The sequence below is a fragment of the Lynx canadensis genome, chromosome B2 (assembly GCF_007474595.2).
Source record: "Lynx canadensis isolate LIC74 chromosome B2, mLynCan4.pri.v2, whole genome shotgun sequence".
Taxonomy (NCBI): Eukaryota; Metazoa; Chordata; class Mammalia; order Carnivora; family Felidae; genus Lynx; species Lynx canadensis.
Window position 1 is genome coordinate 90,054,000 of NC_044307.1, and position 25,710 is coordinate 90,079,709.

Sequence of the window (25,710 nt, forward strand, 5' to 3'; positions counted from 1 at the left end):
CATGTCAGGCTCTGTGCTAACAGCTTGAAGACTGGAGCCTGCTTCGGATTCTTGGTTTCCTCTCTCTCTGCCCTCCCCTGCTCTTCTCTGTCTCTCGAAAATAAACAAACACTGGGGCGCCTGGGTGGCGCAGTTGGTTAAGCGTCCGACTTCAGCCAGGTCACGATCTCGCGGTCCGTGAGTTCGAGCCCCGCGTCAGGCTCTGGGCTGATGCTCAGAGCCTGGAGCCTGTTTCTGATTCTGTGTCTCCCTCTCTCTCTGCCCCTCCCCCCGTTCATGCTCTGTCTCTCTCTGTCTCAAAAATAAATAAACGTTCAAAAAAACAAAATTAAAAAAAAAAAGAAAATAAACAAACATTAAAAAAACTAACAGGGCGCCTGGGTGGCGGCAGTCGGTTAAGCGTCCGACTTCAGCCAGGTCACGATCTCGCGGTCCGTGAGTTCGAGCCCGCGTCAGGCTGTGGGCTGATAGCTCGGAGCCTGGAGCCTGTTTCCGATTCTGTGTCTCCCTCTCTCTTGCCCTCCCCGTTCGTGCTCTGTCTCTCTCTGTCCCCAAAAATAATAAACATTGAAAACAAAATTTTTTTTAAAATAAAAAAACACGGGGCGCTGGGTGGCGCAGTCGGTTAAGCGTCCGACTTCAGCCAGGTCACGATCTCGCGGTCCGTGAGTTCGAGCCCCGCGTCAGGCTCTGGGCTGATGGCTCGGAGCCTGGAGCCTGTTTCCGATTCTGTGTCTCCCTCTCTCTCTGCCCCTCCCCCGTTCATGCTCTGTCTCTCTCTGTCCCAAAAATAAATAAAAACGTTGAAAAAAAAAAAATTTTAAAATAAAAAAACTAACCAGAAAAAATAAAAACTTCCCCAATTTGATTGACAGGGCGGTGCCTCATTTGTTAACTTAAATTGTTCTGATTACCAGAGGCTGAATGCTCTTCATGTATTCATCATTTGTATTGTTTTTACAAATTCTCTTTTTATGTCTTCTACCCAGTTTTCCTCCTTCAAATATTCACTTTTCTTACTGATTTGTACAAGTTCTTCAAATAGTAACATTAATTCCTTGTCACATGTTGCAAACATTTTCCCAGGTTTTCATTTCAATTTTAACTTTGTTTATTGACATCCAAGAGGTTTTATTTTGCTCAAGAAACCTAGCGATTCAACTTTTCTTTTGTTACTTTTCCCTTTGGTACCATATTTAGAAACACTTTCCCAAGTTCAAGATTATATTAAAATTTCCCATATTTTATCCTGACGCCTTAATGGTTTCATTTTTGCATTTAAATGCTTAATCTCTTTGGAATTTATTCAGGTGCATGAAATAAAGGCAGGGGTACCGTGTTTATTTGTTCCACATGGTTAGCCAGCTGTCCCAACGCCATTTACTGAATTAATTTGTGTTTTTTTTACCGATTCAAAAGGGCGCCTTTATCATATGCTTTGTCTCCACTTGTGTCCCACCTCACACGCATCTGAGACTCAGCATACCCACACCTGAAATTCATGACCTTCCCCTTTTCCTCCAGCGTTCTCCAACTCTGAATGGTTATTTGTTCACTAAGTTTTCACGTCAAGAACATGGTACTCCTTACCCTGCCCTCTCCATCACCATCTCTCTCCCCTCCCACACACATATCAAGTCTCCAAATTGTAATCACCCTGTCTCTAGAATATAGCTCTAATCCATCATTTTATGTCCAACTCTACACCATAGCTGTAATCCACAATGCCATCTTATTTTCCTGGACCTCAACAGCCTCCTCACTGGGCCCCAAATAAATCCACTCTTGGTTCCTCTGGCACATTAAATATAAATAGGTCAAGCCACCTCCCTACTTTCAACTTGTGTTAGAACACAACCCAAGATTATGTAAGTGATATGAAGACCATGTGATCTAGCTCCTTCCTACCTCTACCTCATGCCACACTTTGGTTCTCACACAGTTTCTAACACACCAGCCATCTTTTCACTCCTTGAAGGCTCCCAGCTGCTCTTCGTGTCAGAGCCTTCACATGTGAAGTCCCTTCTGTATTCCATGCTAGCCTCCCATCCCACCCCTCACACACATGCCTGCCTAACTCTGGCTTATCTTTCAGAGTCCAGCTGAAGTATCACCTCCTCAAGAATCCTTGAGGAGGGGTGCCCTGGTGGCTCAGTTAAGCATCCAGCTTTGGCTCAGGTCATTATCTTGGGGTTTGTGGGTTCGAGTCCCACATCAGGTCCTGTGCTGACAGTGCAGAGCCTGTTTGGGATTCTCTCTCTCTGTTCCTCCTCTGCTCATGCTCTCGCTCTCCCTCTCAAAATAAATTTTTTAAAACTTACAAAAAAAAAAGAAATATAAAGAGGCAGAAGGTGGGGTTTTGATGAGTTTTATGTCATTTTTATAACATCAAGTGCAATACCAGGCACATAGAATTGTACGATAGAGAAAAAAATATTTGCAATATATTAGGTGAGGAAAAGACAGGTTGGAAAATTATGTGCGTGTATGTGTGTGTTTTCAAAAATACATATACGTGGCTCAAAATTACACACATATATACTGGAAAGACATGCACCAAAATGACAACTGTGGTTAGCAGTAAGTAATAAGATTACAGTGACGTAGTTTCCTTCTCAGTGTTCTTCTGAACCTTCCCAACTTTCTACAATTACTACTAAATTTAAAACTCAGAGGAAAGGTTTTTTTAGACTTGTTTCCCCAAAAACAGTGCTCTTTTTTTTAATATATGAAATTTATTATCAAATTGGTTTCCATACAACATCCAGTGCTCATCCCAAAAGATGCCCTCTTCAATGCCTATCACCTACCCTTCCCTCCCTCCCACCCCCCCATCAACCCTCAGTTGTTCTCAGTTTTTAAGAGTCTCCTATGCTTGGCTCTCTTCCACTCTAACCTCATTTTTTTTCCTTCCCCTCCCCCATGGGTTTCTGTTAAGTTTATCAGGATCCACATAAGAGTGAAAACATATGATATCTGTCTTTCTCCAAAACCAGTGCTCTTAATGGAGTTGTGTTACATACAAAATCTGTGGCAGTGATAATGATAATAGCTAATACTTATTTAGCATTTTATGTGCCAAACGCTATAGAAAGTACATTACATAAATGCTTATTGAGTCCTCGTACTCTATGATGAAGGCATTGTCCTGACCCCCCTTCTGTAGATGAAAAAGTTCAAGTTGTTCATGGGAAGTTACACAGCTGCTAAGTGTGTGAGTCCAAGATGCAAACCCCGGGATCTGACTCCAGAAATCCTTCTCTCATAAACTACTTCCCAAAAACCTAACCTTTCTGCTCTTGATTTTTACATCTTCCATGGTTGTTAATTCTCACCCTTTGGGGAGGGGATAGAAATAGACAATATATGCACTTCTTGCATTAGATGAAAATCAGGCATCCACTACATGTGGTATCTCTGCTTCAACACACCCACCTTCCCAAAGGGGACATGGGAACAAGCAGAACCGAATGGAGATTAGCACTGACCACTAGGCAATCCTCCCCCATTACTGGCTCTCACAGCACCACAAGCCTCTCTTTCCAGCCCTCATCACAGTTGCATTTTACATTTGCTTGTTACTTGACTGCTTACTATGTGCCAGCTGCAATTCTGAGCACTTTACATGTGCTTCTTTCACCATTATGGTCCCCATTTTATACATAAGGAAACTAAGGCCTAGAGAAGTTAAGAAACTGGCCCAAGGTCACAAAGCTAAGAGGCGATGGAGGTAAGGTTTGACCTCTGGCTCTAGAGGCATTGCTCTCAAATGAATGAATGAAGGTATGTTCTCCATTTCTAAAAAACCCTCTATCTCTTATTAGGATGGCTTAATTTTATTTCTGTAGGTCCTGAATATTTCTCATATATCATATTTCTAGTATTTTCATTTTTTATTATTGTAAATGGAAATTTTAAATATTTTCTAATTGGTTATTTGAGATATCAAAATGTTTATATGCTTATTACTTTGTAAACTTTTTATCATTTTATTTTATTTCATTGTGGTAAGTGTACTCTTTAATCCCTATTCCCTATTTCCCCCATGCCCCCACCCACTCCCCTCTGATAAACCATCAGTTTGTTCTCTATAATTAAGAGTATGTTTCTTGGTCTGTCTCTCTTTTTATTTCCTTTGCTCGTTTGTTTTGTTTCTTAAATTCCACATGAGTGAGATCATATGGTATTCATCTTTTTCTGACTTATTTCACTTAAACCAATACTCTCTAGCTCTATCTATGTTGTTGCAAATGGCAAGATTTCATTCTTTTTGTGGCTGAATAATGTTCCATTATATTATGGAACCTTCTTTATCCATTCATCTACTGATGGACACCTGGGCTGCTTCCATAGTTTAGTTATTATAAATAATGCTGCAATAAACATAGGGGTGCATGTATCCCTTTGAGTTAGTGCTTTTGCATATTTTGGATAAATACCCAGCAGTGCAGTTCCTAGATCACAGGCTAGTTCTATTTTTAATTTTTTTGAGGAACCTCCATACCGATTTCCACTATGGCTACACCAATTTGCATTCCCACCGACAGTGCAAGAGTTCCCCTTTCTCCACATCTCACCAATGCTTATTGTTTCCTGTGTTGCTAATTTTAGCCATTCCGACAGGTGTGAGGTGATATCTCATTGTAGTTTTCATTTGTATTCCCCTGATGATGAGTGATGTGGAGCATCTTTTCATGTGTCTGTTAGCCATCTGTATACCTGTAACTTTGTAAACTTGTCGAACTCTTTCCATTAACTGTAATTTAATTGATTCTCCATTATTTTAGCTATATAATCTCTTCATTTCTATAAATAAAAATTCTGTCTCCTCCGTCCCAACATGAAGACATCATCTTTTCTCAACTAATTTTTATTGTTTAAATTTAATTTTTTATTTTTATTGAATTTAATCAATTTTTAAAACTACATCCGTAGATATGTACTGCCTATATTTTAGTCTCTCTCTACCACCTACCCCCTCAGGCCCAAGCCAGTCACTATGACACCAACAGAGCCACTTTTCTAAATCACAAATATGGCTCTTTCTCTCTTATACTCGGAAGTCTGTACCACCTCCATGTTTTCTGTATGATAAAGTCTCTCAGCATCATTATTACTTTTTATAAGATGACCCCAAACTACTTCTTAATCTTCATTTAGACCATGATTCCAAAATCCCCCTCATTCATGATCCCTTTTCTCATGATTTCCCCAAATGGTCCTTCCTTATTTTCTTCCTTGGGACAACCATTTACTTTCTGGGGCCAACATGACTGCCACCTCTACTCTGGCTTCCCAAGCTTCCCTGTGTTTCATCCCTGCTCTTGCCATGTCTTCAGAGCACCACACACAGACCTCTGTCATGGGACTTGTCACAGCCCAACTTGAACATGGGTACTTATTTAGAGCAGAGGTCAGCAAATTTTCATGGAGCATCAGATGGTAAATATTTTAGGCCTTCTGGGCCATATTTGATCTCTGTTGCATTTTTCCCCCTCACATTTTAATAGTAAAAACGAGTCTTAGCTCAGAGATGATTAATAAATAATAAACAGGCCACCAGCTATGGGCCATAATTTGCTTATTTCTAGTTATAAGTTCATCTCTCCTAGTTATAAGTTCATCTCTCCCACTGAACAGGTATCAGCTATCTGAGAGAGGGGACAATCTCTTACTCATTTTTGTATTCCCCAGCTCCTGCCACATAGAAGGTGTTCAATCCTTGAAGTCAATTGAACTGAAACATCAAAAATTAATTTCTCCTGATGAGTTCAAATACATCCCTGGACAATTTCCCCAAATCTTGAACTACTTAACACAAGTCATTATGCATTTTCAGTCTCTTAGGCATCTTAAAAGTCAGCTATATCCCCAGGGGAGGAGGGAGGGTAATGCTTTTGCCTCGTTAGTAAGGAAAACTCTGATGTTCAGCCAAAGAGTCTCTCCTCCCCAAAGGCAGCAAAGTGCTTCTCCTATAGAGGACTAGGCTGCTCCCGGGGCCCCCACACAGAACAGAACTCAGCAAACTCCTTCTTTTCAAGTAACTGAATCAATTTCTCATTTCAGGAAATCATCTAGACTTGATGCTGTCTGGAGTACTTGCCAGGTACCACCCTAGCCATCAACAATAGATCTACTCCATCTCACCATAATTGGGGAAGAAGGATTTTGCTAACTCATTAAGTGCCAGAGAAACATAGATAGTTACCATTACTCTTTTTATTTATTTTTGAAAGAGAGAGAAAGAGACAGAGCATGAACAGGGGAGGGGCAGAGACAGGGGGAGACACAGAATCCAAAGCAGGCTCCAGGCTCTGAGCTGTCAGCACAGAGCCCAATGCGGGGCTCGAACCCATGAACTGTGAGATCATGACCTAAGCAAAGTCGGACACTTAACCGACTGAGCCACCCAGGTGCCCCTGGTTATTATTATTCTTATTGCTATCACCCTGCTCCCCTGGTTCTCCCAACCAGACAAAGTTCTCCAGAAACTGATGATCACCACCTCCGGGTTAAGAAACCAACACTGTTAAGTTTTTCTTGAAGAGCAGCACTTTATTGGCATAATCTCTGTCTTAACTTTGAGAGCTCAATGCCTGGCTTGCTGGGGCTCCCACAGCATGTGCTAGAAAGGAAGCTGAGAACAGGGAGAGCCATTACTAAGGAGAAAATAGCCCACTGCAATGTCTGCGCTGTGAGGCTGAGAGTCCAGTACTGTTTCCATGGGAACAAGGCAAACTTGAGGCTAATCGCTTCATACCTACAACAGGCAAGCCCCTCTGGGCCCAGAAAAGCAAAGAACCAGAAGATACAGGCAGCGTCAGTCTTCAACCCAGGCAGTGCTTTTGAACGTCTGTGTAGAGCAGGAGGCCAACAGCAACCCCCCCACAAGACAAAGGTGGCAGAGAGCTGGCCATGCTGTTGGGATTCTCCCCCTGCAGGCCAGGGTTCAAGGGAGGACTCCAGGTCTTATGAAACATCTGAGTGCAGAGCAGGGAAGGAGCCAGAGTGAGTCACCCTGTAGGGGGCAGGTTATACCCAGCAAAGGCTCCAGTTCCTGGAGCACCAGATGGGTTTCAACAAAACAAGCCCCAAACGCCACTTCCTAGAGGAGATGAGGAACCCAATGTGCTCTAGAATGGAGGGGGCCAAAAGACAGTTAATAAAAACCCACGTCCCCCAGGCAAAATAAGCAGTCGCATAAGACTAGGTCCCATGACTAGTCCACAGAGGGCTTGGCTCCCGATATGCACTAGTTGTCTCCAGGAGAAACCATCATTTCACACACAGGAGCTTCTGAATTCAAATGACCGTGTTTACTAGCTGACATAGTTAAGACTCAAGCTCTGCCCAGTACAGAATCGCATCGGCCCAGCCACCTCCAGTGTCCAGCGAGGTGACAAAGGACACATAACTCCACTCTCGGTAGCCTCAGCTGCCCAGACCTACGCTGCTCCGGGCTTCTCTCTGAGGGGCTTCCCCAGCACAGTTCAACCCACTGTGCGCAGTGAACGCAAACTCAGAAGAGTTACGACATGCTGGTAAGAGGAGGCCTGAGATTCCAAACGCGAAACGTGAAAAAGGACTCGGGGGCACGTGCACGAACCTGCGCCGCCGGCCTTTCTAGCAGCTTGAGGTCCCCCGGATACACAGTTGACGCTTCAAGCACGCGTGCTTACAAGAAGCCCTTTCACCCTGGCCTGTGTACACGGTGAACGAGCTTCCCTGCCCAGAACCGCCCTCCGCTCACAACATGCACCGAGACCGCCAGCGGCGTTTCCGGCCAGGCAGCCGTGCCGCGCCAAGTGCTATGTTCTCGCTCGCGGGGGTCCCCCCGGGTCCCCCCACCCCCCGCACGAGACTGTCTCGCCCTAGCGACTGGGAAGAGAAACACTCGCTCCTGGAAATGAGGCGATTGGTTAAATGGGGGGGGTGGGGGGGACTGCAGCCTCCAGGTGGAAGCAAAGAAACCAACCAACCAAATAAAACTTTAAATCAGTACGCTAACAGTGCTTTACTAATCATGCAAAAAGTAAGGATAGAAAACATAGAATATAGAAGGTGTGGTACGTACCCAAGAGCCCTGCCAAGGACCGCATGTCCTTCTCCATCAGCATGTAAATCTCCTCCTCCGAGAAGCGGCACATGCCGTGGCCGTGCATCTCGCGCTTCACAATTCCTTTCGTTATGTGGCACACGACCCACCTCAGCAGGTTACTGAAGGGACCGCCACCACTAAGAGAGAGCATCTTCGGGTCTCATTGAGATTGTCCCACCACTGGCAATAAGCTAACGTCCTGGAATTGTGTGGAAACAGGTTACTACCGGGCATTAGATACATGTCAGCTCCACAGAGTCCATTTCCAGGGAGTGCGTCAGAAGTTCGCACGCTCCCAGAGGAAATGAGTCAGCGCAGCTTTTACAAAGAGCAGCGTGCATGGCAGATATTACCACAGTTTCTGGTCAGGGCCTAGACCTCGGGTCTGGAAGAGAAACTAAAACAAATCCAGGTAACGATGCCATGCTACAATGCCACCAAACCTCTCTTGGCACCCGCCCTCAGATCCACGCCCCTCACCCCCCCCCCCCAACACCTCCCAAGGCACGCTTCTGCTTCCTCTGAGGCAACCCCTCAGAAAATACTAGAAACCCACTACAACAGGCTTTTAGGTGCGTACCTACGGGGACCCCAGGAAGGAGGCACAGTGACTGCGGTGCTGGCTTCACTCTCTTTCTTGATCTAAGTAATGGATATGCAGGTATATGCTCTGTGGTAATTAATTAAGCTGCACTTTTGTAATTTGGTGCAATTTGGGAGTGCATTTTATATTCTACAGAGTCAACGAGTTTTTTTAAAAAGGAAAACTTTTGCCTTTTTGACAGAGGGTTAGGGAGTAGGTAGACCTGTCCATGTTTATTATAAACTATATAAATTATAAATATTACGTATAGGATTTGCCTCTCCAGAAAGTCAACTCTGCTTCAGTTTGTTTCTCCAGGGCTCTTAAAGCGAACACAAACACCAAAGGAACTTAGTTGAGTTGTTTTTTCCCATCTGGGTGATGCTCGTGGCCAAACGCTCCCGTCCAGGAGTTCCCATGTTCTGTGCACAGACAGCTAAGCAGCTACCCGCTGTCGGTTGCGGTGTGTGCTGGCTGCAATACTCAGGCCGACACTGATTTTGTTCTTGGAACTTGTGCAATTGCAGGACTGTTTCTATGGCTAATAAAGCTGGTAGATAGAAATTAAATGGTTTCCTGCTGAAGGCTGAGAAAAGTATAGCTGTGAGAGTAGAGACATAAGATACTTTAGTTTTTTCCCATAATGAGCAATAAAAGATATACTGGTAGTCATCTCTACTCCTAGGTAGTTGACAGAGCAATGATGGCCACTTTGGAAAATATGTTTGCAGAGAGAACACAAGGAATTGTAATAAATTATAGCTACTTTTCTACCTCGTCTTTTTAAAAGAAAAACAGAGTCCCTGAAATGTTGATCATTTTATATAATTCTATTCTTTCCCATCTTCTTTCTCTACAAAGGAAGAAACAGAAGATTTCTTTAAAAAACTTTAAGCATGCCTGATTTTTACTGGAAAAGTCCTACAGCCAATTTCAACCTACCCTTTGTACTGTAACCGTAACTCTTCTTTAGTACCTTTTTAAAAGTGCTTAGAAATCTTGTTAGAAAGCTTTGGGTACTTCTTTTGTAAATTTCTCAAAATAAAGTATTGAGTCAGGGAATGGATTTTGCTGAAAACAGGAAAAAGTACATTGTAATGGTAAGTAACGAATATCTACAGTCAGAGCAGTCAATGGATCCTTTGACATAAAGAATCTCACATATACTCTAGTACACTCTTTATAAAACATGAAAACTAAATGCTTTCCTATTTGTTCTTCTTTTTACACCTGCAGTTATTAAGGTATACATTCTCACATTCCATTAGAATAACTCAGCACTTCGATTCTAATTGTACTAGATTGAAATGCAATAAAAGGGCTATGGCATCCTTGATTATTTTGCAAGTCCGTGATCTGAGAATAAAACTAAATTATCCCAAAAAGTGTGACCAGGTAATAGCATCCAGGAAGCATCTAAAGAGTAAAAAATGAGGAATATGGTGGCTCTACACTGACGGGTTGATCTGGAAAAAAAAAAAAAAGTACCTTCTTTGTAGACAAATTACACAGGTTTTATGATAAGCATAATTGGTCCTGAAGGATGAGCAGAAGCTCACCAGGCAGAGCAGAGGGAGAGGGAGAGAAGGAGTGTGTGTGAAGAGCACTGGCCAGGGGATACAGGAGGCCTGGGGAAGCCTGTAAGAGTAGAGGCTGGAAGGGTGGGCCAGGACCAGATACGGACAGGCCTGAGACAAAGGGTGCTGAACTTTATTTTGGAAGCAAAGTTTATCCACCAAAAATTTTAAGCAGATAAGAAACGTAATCGGTGTGTCGATGGAAGTGGAGAAACCACCGGTAGGAAAGCTGCTTAGAAGACTATGGCAAGACCCAAGAACTAGACCAATGGCAGGGTGGTGGGCGGGTGTGGGGGTGTACAGGGAATGCAGGAGAAACCCTGAGATATGAGAAAAGAGTCTGTTGACCAATGGATTAGGTAAAAGGAGAGATTAGGTATTTCCTCTCAGGCTGATGGTTTGAGAGGATGATAATGCCATTAACCTTTATAGGCGGGCACACATCAGGTACCGATTTAGGTAATGAAAGATGCATTAAGCTGTTGCATTTGAAGGTCCCATGGAACCCCCAAGTGAGAATATCCAGAGGTTGAGAACTCAGGAGACAGGTTTGGATTCAAGATAGAGAATTGTGGGTGAGGGCATATCAGTGAGAGTTCTAAGCCGTCAGAGGAAAACGGGTCACCTAAGGAAGTTTCTAGGGTAAGGAGTGGTAATAGGGCATCCACAGTTCAGGACCAAGATAGAAGGTGAAAACACCAGGCTGGAAAACACCAGCTTGGTGAGAAGTAGAGACACTGCTTTCTTGGAGATGGAGAGAAGGGAAGTGTCGCGTGAGGGGCTGCAGAGAGGTTCAGAGCTCCTGCCTAGTGACTTCACTTTCCTCCATAGAGCAGGAAATGGGGGCATGGGCACAGGATGAGGATGCAGTGATGGAGAGAGAGCTTTGGATGACTACTGGGTTCGAGTAGCAGATGGGGTTGGAAGAGGCAGCCGTTCTAGGTCACACAGCTAAGCTGGTAGGAAACCCTACCAATGCAATGGTGTAAGGTTCTCTTCTTGCCTTAGCGTGTTGAATGCAGGGCACAGTAAAAGGAACAATAGGTTGATCTGGAAGTCTATAGCTAGAGGTAACCCGAGAGACTGTCTGGTCTTCCTCTGTTCTCTTTCCCACCCTGCTTTTGGTTTCTTTCCTCATTCACTCCCTGTGCCCAATACTGTAGGCCAGTGTCAGGGAAGAGAAGCAGAGGGCCAGGCAGGCTCTATAAGGGTCAACCCCTGTGAAGTGGGTACAAACTTTGAATACCAAAGAAAATGGGTAACTCACGGATTCCTGAATCAATCACTGCAGGCAACAGACCTCATTTACACATGCTTCCTGTCATTACAACCAAGAATCCACCTCCTCCCATAACCAAGCTTCTGGCAAACTATTGACACTTGACGGAAACCACTCTCCTCCAAATCAACGATACCTCCTTCTTGCAAAATCCAAATAAAGACTCTTTCTATATTTATCTTTCTTGGGCTTTCTGCAACATCTGGCACTATCGGTGTCTTTCATAGAAGAGCCCTCCCTCAGCTTACGTCGGTCTCTACTGCTTTTCCTGCCCCCTCGTGCATATTCCTGAGATTTCCATCGCTATTCCTCCTACCTCTTACTCCACACTTGTGGGGTGATCTAATTCACACCCCGATTTCAAACTGATGACTCCCAAACCCATACCCAGCCCAGACCTTTGTCCTGACACCCAGGGATCCATGTGAGGCGTCCTCAGGAGCTGCAAACCCACATTTCCAAAATCAGACTCATCAGCTTCCTTCCCTTCAAATCTGCTTCTCCTCGCCCAAATCTGAAAGAATCCCAGGTGTTGTTCCTCACTGCTCTTTGTCCCTCACTCCTGACAGCCAGTCCCCCCTGTGAATTTGCCCTTTTCTCCAATTCAATTAGCACATCATTCAGCACAGGTCTCCTGACATCCCTTCAAGGCCCTTCAGAAACCCAATTGCCCCAAGGCAGCCACAGTGAGCTCCTAAAACACAAATCTAGTCATATCAGGCTTCTTCTCAGAGTCCTTCATGAACTCCCCATTCCTGAGCTTGCACACCAGCCCTGCTCCCACAGTCTGACCCAGGCCTGGTCTGGCCATTCTCTGGCCTCATCCTGTTGTGGATGCTGCTACTCTGCCTGGATATCCTAATCTTCCCCTGCCACCCAGCCCCTTCACCCACCACTCTGACTGTCCCTAGCTTCTGTTGTGACACCGTGTCCTCTGGGAAGCCTTCCCCTCATCACTCCAGCAGGTGCTGGCTGCCTTTCCTCAGTTCTTCAAATTCTACCCCAGCACCAACCATTAGGATGGCTCAATGTCTCCCCCTGCCTAAGAGTCACCTGAGGACAGAGATAGCATCTGATCACCTTGCTTCCCCACCACCCCCTCCAGCATGGAGCCCGGCCACAAGTAGTCATTCATTAAGTTTACTAAAAGAATGAACTATTGATTGAAATGTAAAAAAGCTTCACTTCTGAGCCAGCTACTGCCAAGTAGTGTTTCTACGGGGTGACAATATTTAAACAGAAAGATGGAAAAAGAGAAATGCCTTTGAAGAATGAAGAAGGGGCTGACATGTTCCCTTCTGAGGTCTGCGTCACTCTCTACTGGGAAGAAGCCCACTGCACAAGGATTCATGAATCATTAACTGGAGAGGGCAGGGAGGGCCAATGTGGAAACTAGACTAGGCTGAACAATTAAAATAATTCATCATTCTGAGAACCTCTTTCAGGAAGTTGATACTCATTTTCTTTATCGCAACTGATATATCTGATCTCTTCTGCAAAATGGGGTCAAGGTTTCTTTTGAAGATTGATTAGCTTAGTTGGAACAGAAGAATAAACACTGTTCAACACTTTTTAAAGGAGCTCAAGAGGCCAGGAAAGAAGAACTGACCCTGCTGTTTCCATGAAGATATCTCTCGTTATAACCTAACATGAGGCCTTGCCCATAGCAGAAACGATATTAACCTGTGGGAAACTACACACCATGGCAAACTACCGTTTGACGAGTGAGTCTTTGCATGTGCCCTTCCTGACCATGAGGATGCCTTTCTCCATGTCCTGCTACATCCCTGTCATCTTTTGCTTGTCTTCTGCATGCATGAGGGTGCAGGAGCATACGACCGGCTTCTGTGGTTTCACCAAGTTGCATAGGCACTAGACTCTAAGCCCCTCCAAACAGGACCTCTCGCTACATCTAAAATGGGGGTAAGGGGAACAGGGAAGAGGGGGACACGTCAACCCAGTTGTAATCAGAGAGAGAGAGACTCCTGGCTTTTAGACAAGATCTCGGGTAAGTCATTTTCGTAAGGATCCTACCTCCCCCAATCAGTGAAACTATACCAAAAGCCAAACTCAGAATTTAAAAATCATGGCCAACCTAGAAGAAAAACTGAAATCCCTGTTCTAATGCCTCTATTTTAATGGGTCAAAGTGGGATGACTAGATGGCTTGACCACAGTGCCCTGCACACTTCCCTGTGGGTCTGGAAGACTCTTAACACACTAGTGTCTCATACAAAAGCAGCTGCAGTGTCTGTTACCAAAACTCAATGCCATTCCACTGATTTGACCACGTGTCTCTCATACTTCCCTTTATACCAACTTCCTTGCGTTGAATCTAACGTAAGCATCCAGTGGAACGAAGAGGATAAAAACCTGTCTTCTTCATGTCCAGTAATAGTTTTATAATGCAAGTTGGACATGCTTGTATGGATTTCAAGTGCAAGAAAGCCCACTTTTATAGCAGAGTGTGCTTACTTGAGCAACGCTGAAGCAGAGCCTCAGAATTATGTGATGGTATTTACATAACAATGCCAGCTTGCCATTGTCTTTGCTTTTCAGAACATCATACCTGGAGTACTTTTATAGTTTCAGACCAAAATAAACGTATCTGAAAACTTCAGATAGTTTGAATCAATTGGGTCAAACAATTGATTTCCTCCCCTCCACCGCTGTAAATACAGACACAGCCTTGGAGCTTGCTGAGTGTCAGGATTTATCAAGTTCTCATGAAAAGCTCATACTTGCAGTACTGTCCTACATACTATGGGCCATTCCTTAGGCCGGCCCTGGTTTCTACGGGTGCACATCTTGTGTGTGGCCCTCAGACAAGGCAGGGGAACGAGAGGAGCCTGAGGAAGAATGTCCACAGACTCTCTGCCTCAGGCATGTTCTTACCAGAGCGACAGGGGTCTCTTCTCCATTGGGATTTAGAGCTCACGGGAAAGCCCATTCGAGGTCTCCTCAAGGCGAGAACATGGCTAAAGGTTAAGAGACCTTATGAAACAGAGGAAGGCTTGTTTTTCCTTCTGCTGCTAGGGACCAAAGGGAATTGAAGGAATTAGGCATTTGTCTTTGCAAGTTCACTGGATATTTGTATCTCAGTCAAGACCTGACCTTCCACCTTCACTATTTCTTCCTCAAATTAACCTTTGAGGAGGCACACAGGAGAAATAGTAGCTAACCTCCTCCCCACCCCCCCAAAAAAAACATACACTGTAATTAAAGAGTGGATTAGAAAAGCAAAGTATCCTTAGAAGAGTCTACGTATGACCTAAGCAACTCCCCAAGCACTTGGGTGTTTATGGTCCATAAAATTCAGATTCGTCCCCACCAGGGTACCACCTCCCAGCCCACACCCAACCCTCCCCTACCGAGAGCTGCCTCCCATCAAGTATTAGCTGGCGCCTGTGCAGGGAGAGAAGGGGAGGGAAGAGCAGAAGGTGAACTTCTACCGGGGAGCAAACATATAAAACATCTGCACACCCAGAGCAAAAAGCAGTGACAGGTGGTACTTGGGAATCTCGCTGGATCAAAGCCTTTCTAACTGGAATATACACTTTATGAACCACTACAAAAATCAAACGGTTGTAGCAAAAGTACCAATAAAAATGTAAGGTGACTTTCAGCTTCTTTTCAGACAGCTCACAAAGCGACAGCTCTCCGCATTAATGGGACGTCAATCAAATGAGATGCTCTGGGGGCTGCATCAAAAGAGGGCACAGAGGGTCAGGGTGGCCCTGTGCTGTTTCTTCATTTCCCTCAACTGCTGCAAAGTGGGGACCAGAACCTGGCAAGCAAGTGACACGGGCTCTGTGCCACAGGCTTTTCCCTGAGGCTAGGCACATCGCATGCAGTCATCCATTTGGCCCATCCTGCAACCCCTGCACTCTTTAAGAGGGGAAGTCCAACGGTTCTTCACAGGTTTCAAAAGGAAAACACCTGGGTTCATTCCAGGAGAGGAGTCTATGATGACTTCCATGCTAATCGGCACCCCTGCCTCCACTGTCTGCCTGGTTCCCCCTTGCTCCCACCCCTTTCACCTCTGCAGGAGAGGGGGAAGAGAAGTGGTTGTTTCGGGTCTGCCCTGGAATCAACCGGGCAAGAACTGCAAGCAGAAAGAGGAAAAGAGAAGTAGAGAGTCACTTAAAATCCAAGACAGGGGACAGCAAGTTTCCATTTAGAAGGAGAGCTGAATTGATGAAATAGGAAGGTAATGGGGAAGAACTTCTCTAATCAGCTCCACGCTGAGTGTATCTCTCAGTGGAGGACGTAAAAACTACCGCGTGAGCAAGTGACCCAGGAGTAACAATTAATGCCCAAAAAAAGTGGGCTTCATGATTCTTAATTAAACCTTTGGAACAAGGTAAGTTTACAGAAATCAGAGAGAAAACTTCTCTTATCCACTGGAGTGTACAGAAAGGTACAAAAACTCCAGAAAATGGATGAAGGGAAAAGAAAAAAAAACCCGCATGACCATGACTTTGTAAACCAAGAGGAACCGCATCTATTTCACTCACATGTCATAGCCAGCACAATGCCACATGCAGAACACAGACAACTCATCAACACAGACAAGGAAGACAACCTAGGAGCCAGCCAGTCGGGGCAAAGACACCCAGAGAGCAGTACTGCAGTTTATTTCTGGAACACGAGAGAAGCTCTTGTCGTCTCAGGAAAACTGGCAATAATTTTACAAAGCTTGAATAATTTACTTCACCTGAGACTTCTATCCTGACTTAGTCTTCTGTTCCCTCCTCTGGGTATCTGATGTAACTTTGTTTTAATTCGGCAGTTTGTGGTAGTAAAGGGCAGAATCCATTGAAATCCCTTCCTCACCTCAGTGAGATCAGGGGTCAGCAAACCACAGCTAGGAAGATTTTACGTTTTTAAATAGTGGGGGGGGGGGGGGTCCAAAAGAATAACATTTTGTATTAAATGAAATTTCAAATGTCAGTGTTTTCACTGCTTTAGCGAAACAGAGTCACGTTCGTCATTTCCACGTCGTCCATGACTTGCATTACAGTGACAGAGTTTAAGCAGCTGCAATAGAGCCACAGCCTGCTCAGCCTAAAAGAGGTGCTAGCTGGGCCTCTACAGAAAATGTCTACCCCTGGTCTAGAGACCTAGACACTTAATGGTCACAGCTTTGACCCCAAGTCAGTCAGAATGTAGAGAACTTTGAAAAGGCTGGGGAGTATCTGACAAGTGCAACAGAACCTGGGCTTCCTCCAAAGGCTGGGGACAGGCCCTGGGCTCTCACCCAGCACGCCCGGGGGACTCACCAGTAGAAGTGCTCCTCCACCATCTTGGTCACTGCTCTGGAGATGGCTCTTTCATGAGGGCCAAGGTTTTTGTTTAAATTCACTCCAAGTTTCTCTTCCAGAAAGTCAATTATGAATTCTGTGCCAGAAACTTTCTCATGATTATATTCAATCCAAGGCATTTTCCCTTGAGCAGAGAGTTTTCCACCAAAATAATTCTGGGCAGAGTAAATTTGAAAAAGAGAAAAGCAATATTTTGTTTAAATTTCACTGTATGATTAACAGAAACAAACATTCCAACCCTATATTGGTTGGAATATATATTGGTCTAGTGATTAGACCGTTTAAGTAAATGAACTCAGCACATAAACTCTTTAAGGCAATAAATAGTTACTCTTGGAGGGAAAAAAAAAAAAAAAAAAGGATTTACCTCACATGAAGATACTACTTTACTCCCACAGATTTTATCCAGGGCTCTGGTATATTGTTACAAAAAAGACCAGAGAGCAGAGGTAGTGTTGAAATGATCCTGGTAACAGTTGTCCAGTTACAATGCATGAACAATCCACAAATGCCAAAGCGAGTAAATAAACCATAATGAGGCTGGCACTGACCAGGCTGGTAACCAAAGACCTCATCTGAAACCCAGCAGCTCAGGCCTGAATAATGCTTAATACCACTACACTGCAAACAAGTGGTCCCAGAAATTATAACACTTGGGCATAACAATGTGTATCCAATTTACTTGACTCAACTCCTGTGTGGGTTAAAATGTAGATTCCTGGGTCCCAGCCCAGACCTCTGCAGCAGAATCCTGGGAATGGGGCCCAGAAATCTGTGTTTGTGATAAGCTCCCCTTTGATTCACACCCATGCTAGAATCTTACAGCATCTGGCAGGATGTAGTCCCAGATAGGGGTGGAGTGGGGGGGGGGGGAGGGGGGGAGTCATACACTTTATGAACACTGGGAATTACAGTGACATTTGCTGCCCGCCATATAAAAAGTCAAGATCTTAACCATGCTGGTGGAGAGGATTCTGTGGTAATGATTGCATTTATTCTATCAGTTTTGTCAGTAAATCTGATCTGGGTCATTTAAGACCTCAAAGTTAATTTTTAAATCTGAATCAATTTTTTGGTTGTCTACACAGCCTAAATTAATCAGATTATTACAAACTCTTCCTCATACTTCATGCAAGTCGATAGTTCAGATACTATTGGCTAATAGCAATGTTAGCTCCTGCAGAGGAACAAAACTCTCAAAACACTGTGCGTGGGAAAGTACAGTGCTATAACCACTTTGAAATCATTTGACAATTTCTTTAGAAGTTAAATATACACCGGCCATATGATCTAGCCATGTCACTCCTAGGTAGTTACCCAAAAGAAAAGAAAGCATATACCCATGCAAATGGGTGTACGTAAATGTTCACAGAAGGTTGATTTGTACTTCAAAACAAAAACAAAAACCAGAAATGCCCTTGAGAAGTACAAAAATAAACAAATTCTGGTATATTCTTACAATGGAACATCACTCAGCAATGAAGAGGAATGAACTATTGATACACTCCATAACCACAGATGAATCTCAAAACAATGTTGCTACGTGAGATAAGCCAGACAAAGAAAGAGTACTTGTTGTAGGATTCCACTCATATAAAACAAACCCCAAATAAAACAAACTCATCTATAGTGACAGAAAGCCAACCCATATTTGCTAGGGATGATGGGAGACAGGCAGGGACAGGATTACAAAGGAGCACAGAAATCTGGGGGGTGAGGGATACTTGCTATCCTGACTATAGTGATGTTCACTTGAGTATTTATATGTCAAGATTTACCAAGTTATACATTTTAAATATGGGCAACTTATTATATGTCCATTATATCTCAATAAAGCTATTTTTTTTTCTTTAAAAAGATAGCATGAGATAAATTTTAAATGTATCAACCCTCTACATCTTTAAACTTTTCTCTGAAATAGAGGTCAGCAAACGTTTTCTGTGAAAGACCAGCCAGTACATTTCAGGCAGGCCATGGGGGCCTCTGTCACAACTCAACTTCACAGTTGTAGCATAAAAGCAGCCACAAACAATATAGAAACGAACGAGTGTGGCAGTAAAGGGTTGTTTGGGGGCAATGAAGTTTTCATTTCCTTTTTGACTTTTTTCAACTACTTAAAAATATAAAAGTCCTTCCTAGCTCACAGGCCCGATTTGATCCACAAACCTATAACCTGCTGACCTCTGCTCAAGGGGTATCCAGTAACCCTCATCGCATCCTCGAGAAACAAAATAATCTTAAATTACCATTTGCATCAAGCCTATTTGCATCAAGTAGATACCTCCTTGCAAAGATGACAGAAAACTCTGCCAGGGCCCCACTCAAGAAGACACCTGGTCAAATCCTCGTTTTGGGCTCAAAACCAAAATTTACTGAGAAATGAAAAACTACTGTTTTTGTGGGAAACTATTGGGTTTAACAATGGTAACTATCATTCTAGTTCTCACCCAAATCACAGCAAGGTTTGCGCATGAATTTCCCCAAAAACCAAACCATATATCTCACCACAAGGGATAAAAACATAGAATGTTGCCAGTTTTCTAAGTCAAGTCTCTCTGTGTCTAGAAATTTTGCTTGCCAATTGCACGTGGTATATACTAAGCATACCTGAAGACTATGTTGGCCTCCAGCAAGATAACAGGGTTATAGCTGGATATCATGGCCCTTAAAGGCAATTCTCTATTTAAGCCCACAGAACTGAGCTTAGACTATGCTTGAAGGTCCTGGGCTTCTCAAACCTTTGAGGTAATATCACTTTTCTGCAGAGTTGAGCAGGTACTAGTTAAATGGTGCCACTCCTGTCTTTGGTAGAGAATAATGGGGACTTTAACTGGTCCCTGTCTCTTGGTATGCTGTATCTCATTGCTTATTCTAAAGAAATTCATTCTGTGCCTAGCCTAGAAAAGGGAGTTATTGGGGCTGCTGTTAGCCATATGTTTTTGTTGCGATTTGGAAAACAGAACATCCTCTGGGTAAATAGAGTCTATGCCAGGGTTCACAGCTTGGCAAGCAGAAGTGGGTCCAGATGTCGCCCCTACTCCCTAGCCAGGCTCTGTTGTGCAGCGAACAACCTGCACAACAATACATGGCAACCCTAGCCATTTCCCTTGATGTTGACCAGGAGAAATGTCACATGCCTCTAAAAGTTGCTATTACATCAGACATTCTCATGTGTACACTAAAGATCTAGATTTACCATATAACATAGCACCTCTTTCAGATCACCCTTGATAGCACCCATATCCTCCTAACACAGCCCCTTCAGGATTCTTGTCGTTTGCAGATGGATTCTATCCTGCACACTGACACCAGAGGAAACTGCAATGCAAACAGCAGAGAGAGAAATTTCTGTGCTGCTCAAAATTATCCAGTGGTTTTACATGGGGCTATTCTAACCCTTTCCACATAGCAGTCTAGGCCTATGCCCTCTAGCTGCTGCCCACCTGCCCAGCCCCCTTGCTATCAACCCTTCCGGTTTCCTGAATTTCAAACTGCCCACACCCGTGTCAAGGTCTTTGCCACCCCTCTGACCTTGCACACTCTTTACCTTTTACGGGAATCCTTTTCCCCAACCTCTGCCAAGTCGTATCTATCCTAAAATATTTAGTTCAAATTTCACCTTGTTGGTGAACTATTTCTCCCAGGTGCAACCATCATCTCCTTTCCTCCATGCTTCCGTCATGCAGCGTATGTTCCCCTCTTCTTATAATATTACTGTTTGTACCTCTGCCTTTCCTTCTGAACCAGCCCCTCTCTGAGTATTTGGTACATTTTTATCTAGATCGCTTTTAAAAACCGGATTAGCAAAAATTAGTGGCTGACTCTTACGGAAATGAAAGTTCTAGTAGGTCATTATCATCAAAAATTTTATCTTTAGAAACAGAAAAAGCATTTGACAAAATTTAACATCGATTCATGGTAAAAAGTCTCAACAAAGTGGGTATAGAGGGAACACACCTCAAGAGAATAAAGACCATATGTGAAAAACACACAGCTAACATCACAGTCAATGGTGAAAAGCTGAAAGCTTTTCCTCTAAGATCAGGAACAAGGCAAGGATGCCCACTCTTGTCACTTTCATCCAACATAGTACTGGAAATCCTAGCTGTAGCAATCAACCAAGGAAAATAAATCAAAGGCATCCAAATTGTTAAGAAATAAACTGTCACTATTTGTGGATGACATGATACTAAATATAGAAAACCCTAAAGACTCCACCAAAAATCTATTCAAATAAATTCAGTAAAGTTGCAGAATACAAAATTAATATACAGAAATCTGTTGCATCTCTATACATTAACAATGAACGAGCAGAAAGAGAAATTAAGAAAACAATCCCATTTACAATTGCATCAAAAAGAAAAAAATACCTAGGAATAAATTTAACCAAGGACGTAAAAGACCAATACTCTGAAAACTAGAAGACACTGAGGAAAGAAACTGAAAGGCAACACAAATGAATAGAAAGATATCATCTTGCTCATTGATTAAAAGAATTAATACTGTTAAAATGTCCACTCTACCCATAGCAATCTACAGATTCAATGCAATTCCTATCAAAATAGCATTAATATTTATCAAAGAACTAGAATGAATAATCCTAAAATTTGTGTAGAACCACAGAAGACCCTGAATACCAAAGCAATCTTGAGAAAGAAGAACAAAGGCATCACACTCCCTGATTTCAAACTATACTACAAAGCTACAGTAATCAAAACACTATGGGTACTGGCACAAAAACAGACACATAGATCAAGATCAACAGAACAGAATAGAGAGCCCGGAAATAAAACCCATGCTTATACCGTTAATTACATGAGAAAGGAGGCAAGAATATATGAAGGAAAAAAGACAGTCTCTTCAATAAATGGCACTGGAAACCTAGAGACCTACATGCAAAAGAATGAAACTGGACAGCTTTCTTACATGATACACAAAAACAAACTCAAAATAGATTAAATATCTAAATGTAAGACCTGAGACCATAAGACTTCTAAAAGAAAACACAGGCAGTAATCTCTTGGACATCAGCCTTAGCAATATTTTTCTGGATCTGTTTCCTCAGGCAAGGGAAACAAAGGCAAAAATAAGCAACTGAGAGTACATCAAACTAAGAAGCTTTTGCACAGCAAAGGAAACCATCAACAAAACAAAAGGGCAACCTACCAAATGGGAAAAAATATTTGCAAATGATATATCCAATAAGGAGTCATATATAAATATATAAAGAACTCCTACAATTCAACACTAAAAAATTTTTAAAAACTGATTCTAAAAAGGTCAGAGGACCTGTACAGGCATTTTTCCAAAGAAGACGCTTACATGGCCAACAGATGCATGAAAAGATGCACAACATCACTAATCATCAGGAAAATACGAATCAAAACCACAATGAGATATTACCAGTCAGAATGGCTAGTATCAAAAAGTCAAGAAACAACAGATGTTGGCGACAACATAGAAAAAAGGAAACCCTCATGCACTGCTGGCAGGAATGTCAATTTGTGCAACCACTATGCCAAACAGTTTGGAGGTTCCTCCAAATTAAAGACAGAACATACACTCCAGTGATTCCACTACTAGGTATTTACCCGTAGAAAACAAAAACACTAATTTGAAAAGACATATGCTCCTCTAGGTTTACTGCAGCATTATTTACAATAGCCAAGGTATGGAAGCAACCTAAGGGTCCATCAATAGGTAAATGTATAAAGAAGATGTGGGATAGATACACCGATAGATAGATAGATAGATAGATAGATAGATAGATACATAGATAGATACATAGATAGAGAGACAGACTGAGAGACAGTGGAATATTACTCAGCCATAAAAAAGAATGAAATTTGCCCTCTGAACAATATTGATGGACCTACAGGGTATTATGCCAAGTGAAATAAATCATACAGAAAAGACAAATACCATATCATTTCACTTATTGGTGGAATCTAAAAAACTAACCCAAACACACAAACCAGAAACAGACTCATAAAAACAGAAAACAAACTGGTGATTGCCAGGGGGAAGGGATGTAGGGGTCAGGCAAAGTAGGTAAAGGGGATTAAGAAGCACAAACTTCCAGTTCTAAAATAAATAAATCATAGTGATGAAAAAGTACAGCATGGGGAATATAGTCAATAGTATTGTAGTAACTTTGTATGGTCACAGATGGTAACTACACCTACTGTGGGATTTTATGACGTGTAGAATTGTCAATCACTAGGCTGTACGCCTGAAACTAACGTAACGTTGTATGTCAACTATACTCCAATAAAAATAAAAATAACAAAATATCAGCTAAGAAGAAATGTATTTTGCTTACTAGATAAAAAAGCAGAAAATAATACTTTAGAGACACTATGATCGTACCTAATTAAAAATTAGATGAATTCTATTTTTTCAAAAAACATTTAAAAGAGAAACACAAAAATGTCTAAAGTAACCGGCAAGACTATGAGATGCAGATGATCTTTCCCTGAATTTCAATTCTTCAGAATGTGGTTTTGTTACTTTTAAAATAAAAGTGTTTATTTTAAAAAGAATACTTAATTTTCTTTAACTTCCTTAAATATATTAAAGAACTCCTGGTCTGTTTTATTTAAGCAATTGGAGTCTGACTGGACCCATTGAGGGGAGTTTCTGAAAGTAATTTTGAGAAGAAAAATGAAGAGGTAAAACCTCTGTATTATTTCTGAGCTGAAGTTTCCCCCTGTAAGTCTGCCCTGGGTGAGATTAATCTATACTTACACTACATTATTAGCAAAGCAGTGAAAACCATAGGCTTTGGGTTTAAAAGTCTGGTTCCATCATTTATTCAGTGTGACCCTGGTCCCTCTCTGTGTCTCCCTTAATCTTCCCTGGGCCTCAATTTCCTCAACTACACAATGGGGATATCAAGAATCATAGGAGTAAATGAGAAAATGCACAATGAAGTGTTTGACAAGTGCCTTCATCACACATATTAACATCACCATCACCATTTGGAAATGCAGAATGTGAAACCTTAAAAGAAATCCCAAAGTCTTGGGACACTGACTTGCTACATTAGCCATGGTACCCCAACTTTTCAGCTAAATATATATCCATTACATTCACTGCACCCCTGGAGCCATCTTGAAAGGTCTCCCACTGGCTAAATTTCAGATATTTGAGAAATTCTGTGGATTATACCACATTGGAAAAAAAAAGTCCATGCATCCACTGTTATGAAATAATAAGAAATATATACGTTGGTCTCTGCTCCCAGTTCTCAGAACTGAGCTCCTAAAAGCCTTATAAAAATTCATAAATGATAAAAGCACTAGGACAAGAGCTCCTAGAAGCATCTTTCGTGTTAATGAGGTGACTCTGGGTGGGCTCCTTGGATGGCTTTTAGATGGTGGCAGGTCACCACAAAGACCAAACCTTTTGATTAGAAGCCAGGAATTTTCAGCCCCACCTCCTCCTCCATCCTCTCTGGGACTGGAAATAGAGTTAATAATTGATCACGTCTATGTGAGGAAGCCATAAAATCCCAAAAGCATGGGGTTCAGAGAGCTTCCAGTGGGCAAAAACACCCATAGAGGGAGGGTGACTCACCCCAACTCCACAAGGACAGAAGCTTCTACACTGGGACCCTCCCACACCTCACCCTAAGTATGACTTCATCTGGCTGTTCATTTGTTGTTGTTGCTGTTGTTTTTAATGTTTGTTTATTTATTTATTTCTGAGAGAGGGAGACAGAGAATCCCACGCTGCTGGCACAGAGCCCGACGTGGGGCTTGATCTCACAAAACCCGGGATCATGATCCAAGACGAAATCAAGAGTCAGACACTAAACAGACTCAGCCACCCAGGCACCTCAATTCATTTGTATCTTTTACTGTAGTCTTTAATAAACTGATAAACAGAAGTGTTTCCCTGAGTTCTGTAGAGGGGGAGGGATACAGCTGTGAGACTGAGCCTTTAAAGTGTGGGATCTGACAGTGCATCCAGGTAGAGTATCAGAATTGAATTAGATTGTAGGACACCCAGAGGGTGTCACAGAGAGTTGCCTGGTGTGGGGGAAGAACCTCCTCACATCTGTCAGAAGTGTCAGAAATGAAGGGTTTTATGTTAGTAGTAAAGGAGACTCACAAGAAACACACAATAGGGAAAAACTGGGTTTTCGCCTGTGTAAGAAGGAAAAAACTTGAGTACTTCTCCTTACAACTATGTATTGTAGCTTTGTAAACAAAATATCCATATTTTCTTATGTTTTTATTTATTTTGAGAGAGAGAGCATGCAAGCAGGGGAGGGGCAGAGAGAGAGGGAGGAAGAGAATCCCAAGCAGGCTCCACGCTGTTGCACAGAGCCTGATGCGGGCATGACCTGAGCTGACATTGATGTCAGATGCTTAACCAACTGAGCCACCCAGGTGCCCCAATGTCCTTATTTTTTGGAGATGCCTACTGAAGTACTGAAGAGCGAAGTGTCATGATGCCTGCAGCTTACTTTCAAATGGTTCATGAAAAATTGTTCACAAAGGTATACATAAAGAGAAATAAAGCAAAAATAGGCAATAACTGGTGAATCTAGGTGAAGGTCATATGGGTATTATAGTACTATTCTTTTAGCTTGTCTTTAGAAAATTTCAAAACAAAAAGATGGTGGGGGAAAACAGACAGGATCAGCAAGTAAACAGAACCATCAAAAGTTATGGGGCGCCTGGGTGGCTCAGTCGGTTGAGCGTCCGACTTCGGCTCGCTCGCGGTCCGTGAGTTCGAGCCCCGCGTCGGGCTCTGGGCTGATGGCTCAGAGCCTGGAGCCTGCTTCTGATTCTGTGTCTCCCTCTCTCTCTGCCCCTCCCCCATTCATGCTGTGTCTCTCTC

The 25,710-nt window shown here is 42.8% G+C and overlaps 1 protein-coding gene across 1 annotated transcript in view; it reads right to left on the reverse strand.

Moving 5' to 3' along the window:
* Positions 1-25,710, reverse strand: part of FAXC (failed axon connections homolog, metaxin like GST domain containing) — a 72,021-nt gene that overhangs the window by 34,968 nt on the left and 11,343 nt on the right. The window contains 3 exon segments of the mRNA XM_030316011.1: positions 8,075-8,254; positions 8,257-8,297; positions 16,819-17,015. Of these exon segments, the coding sequence (XP_030171871.1) occupies positions 8,075-8,254; positions 8,257-8,297; positions 16,819-17,015 (418 nt within the window).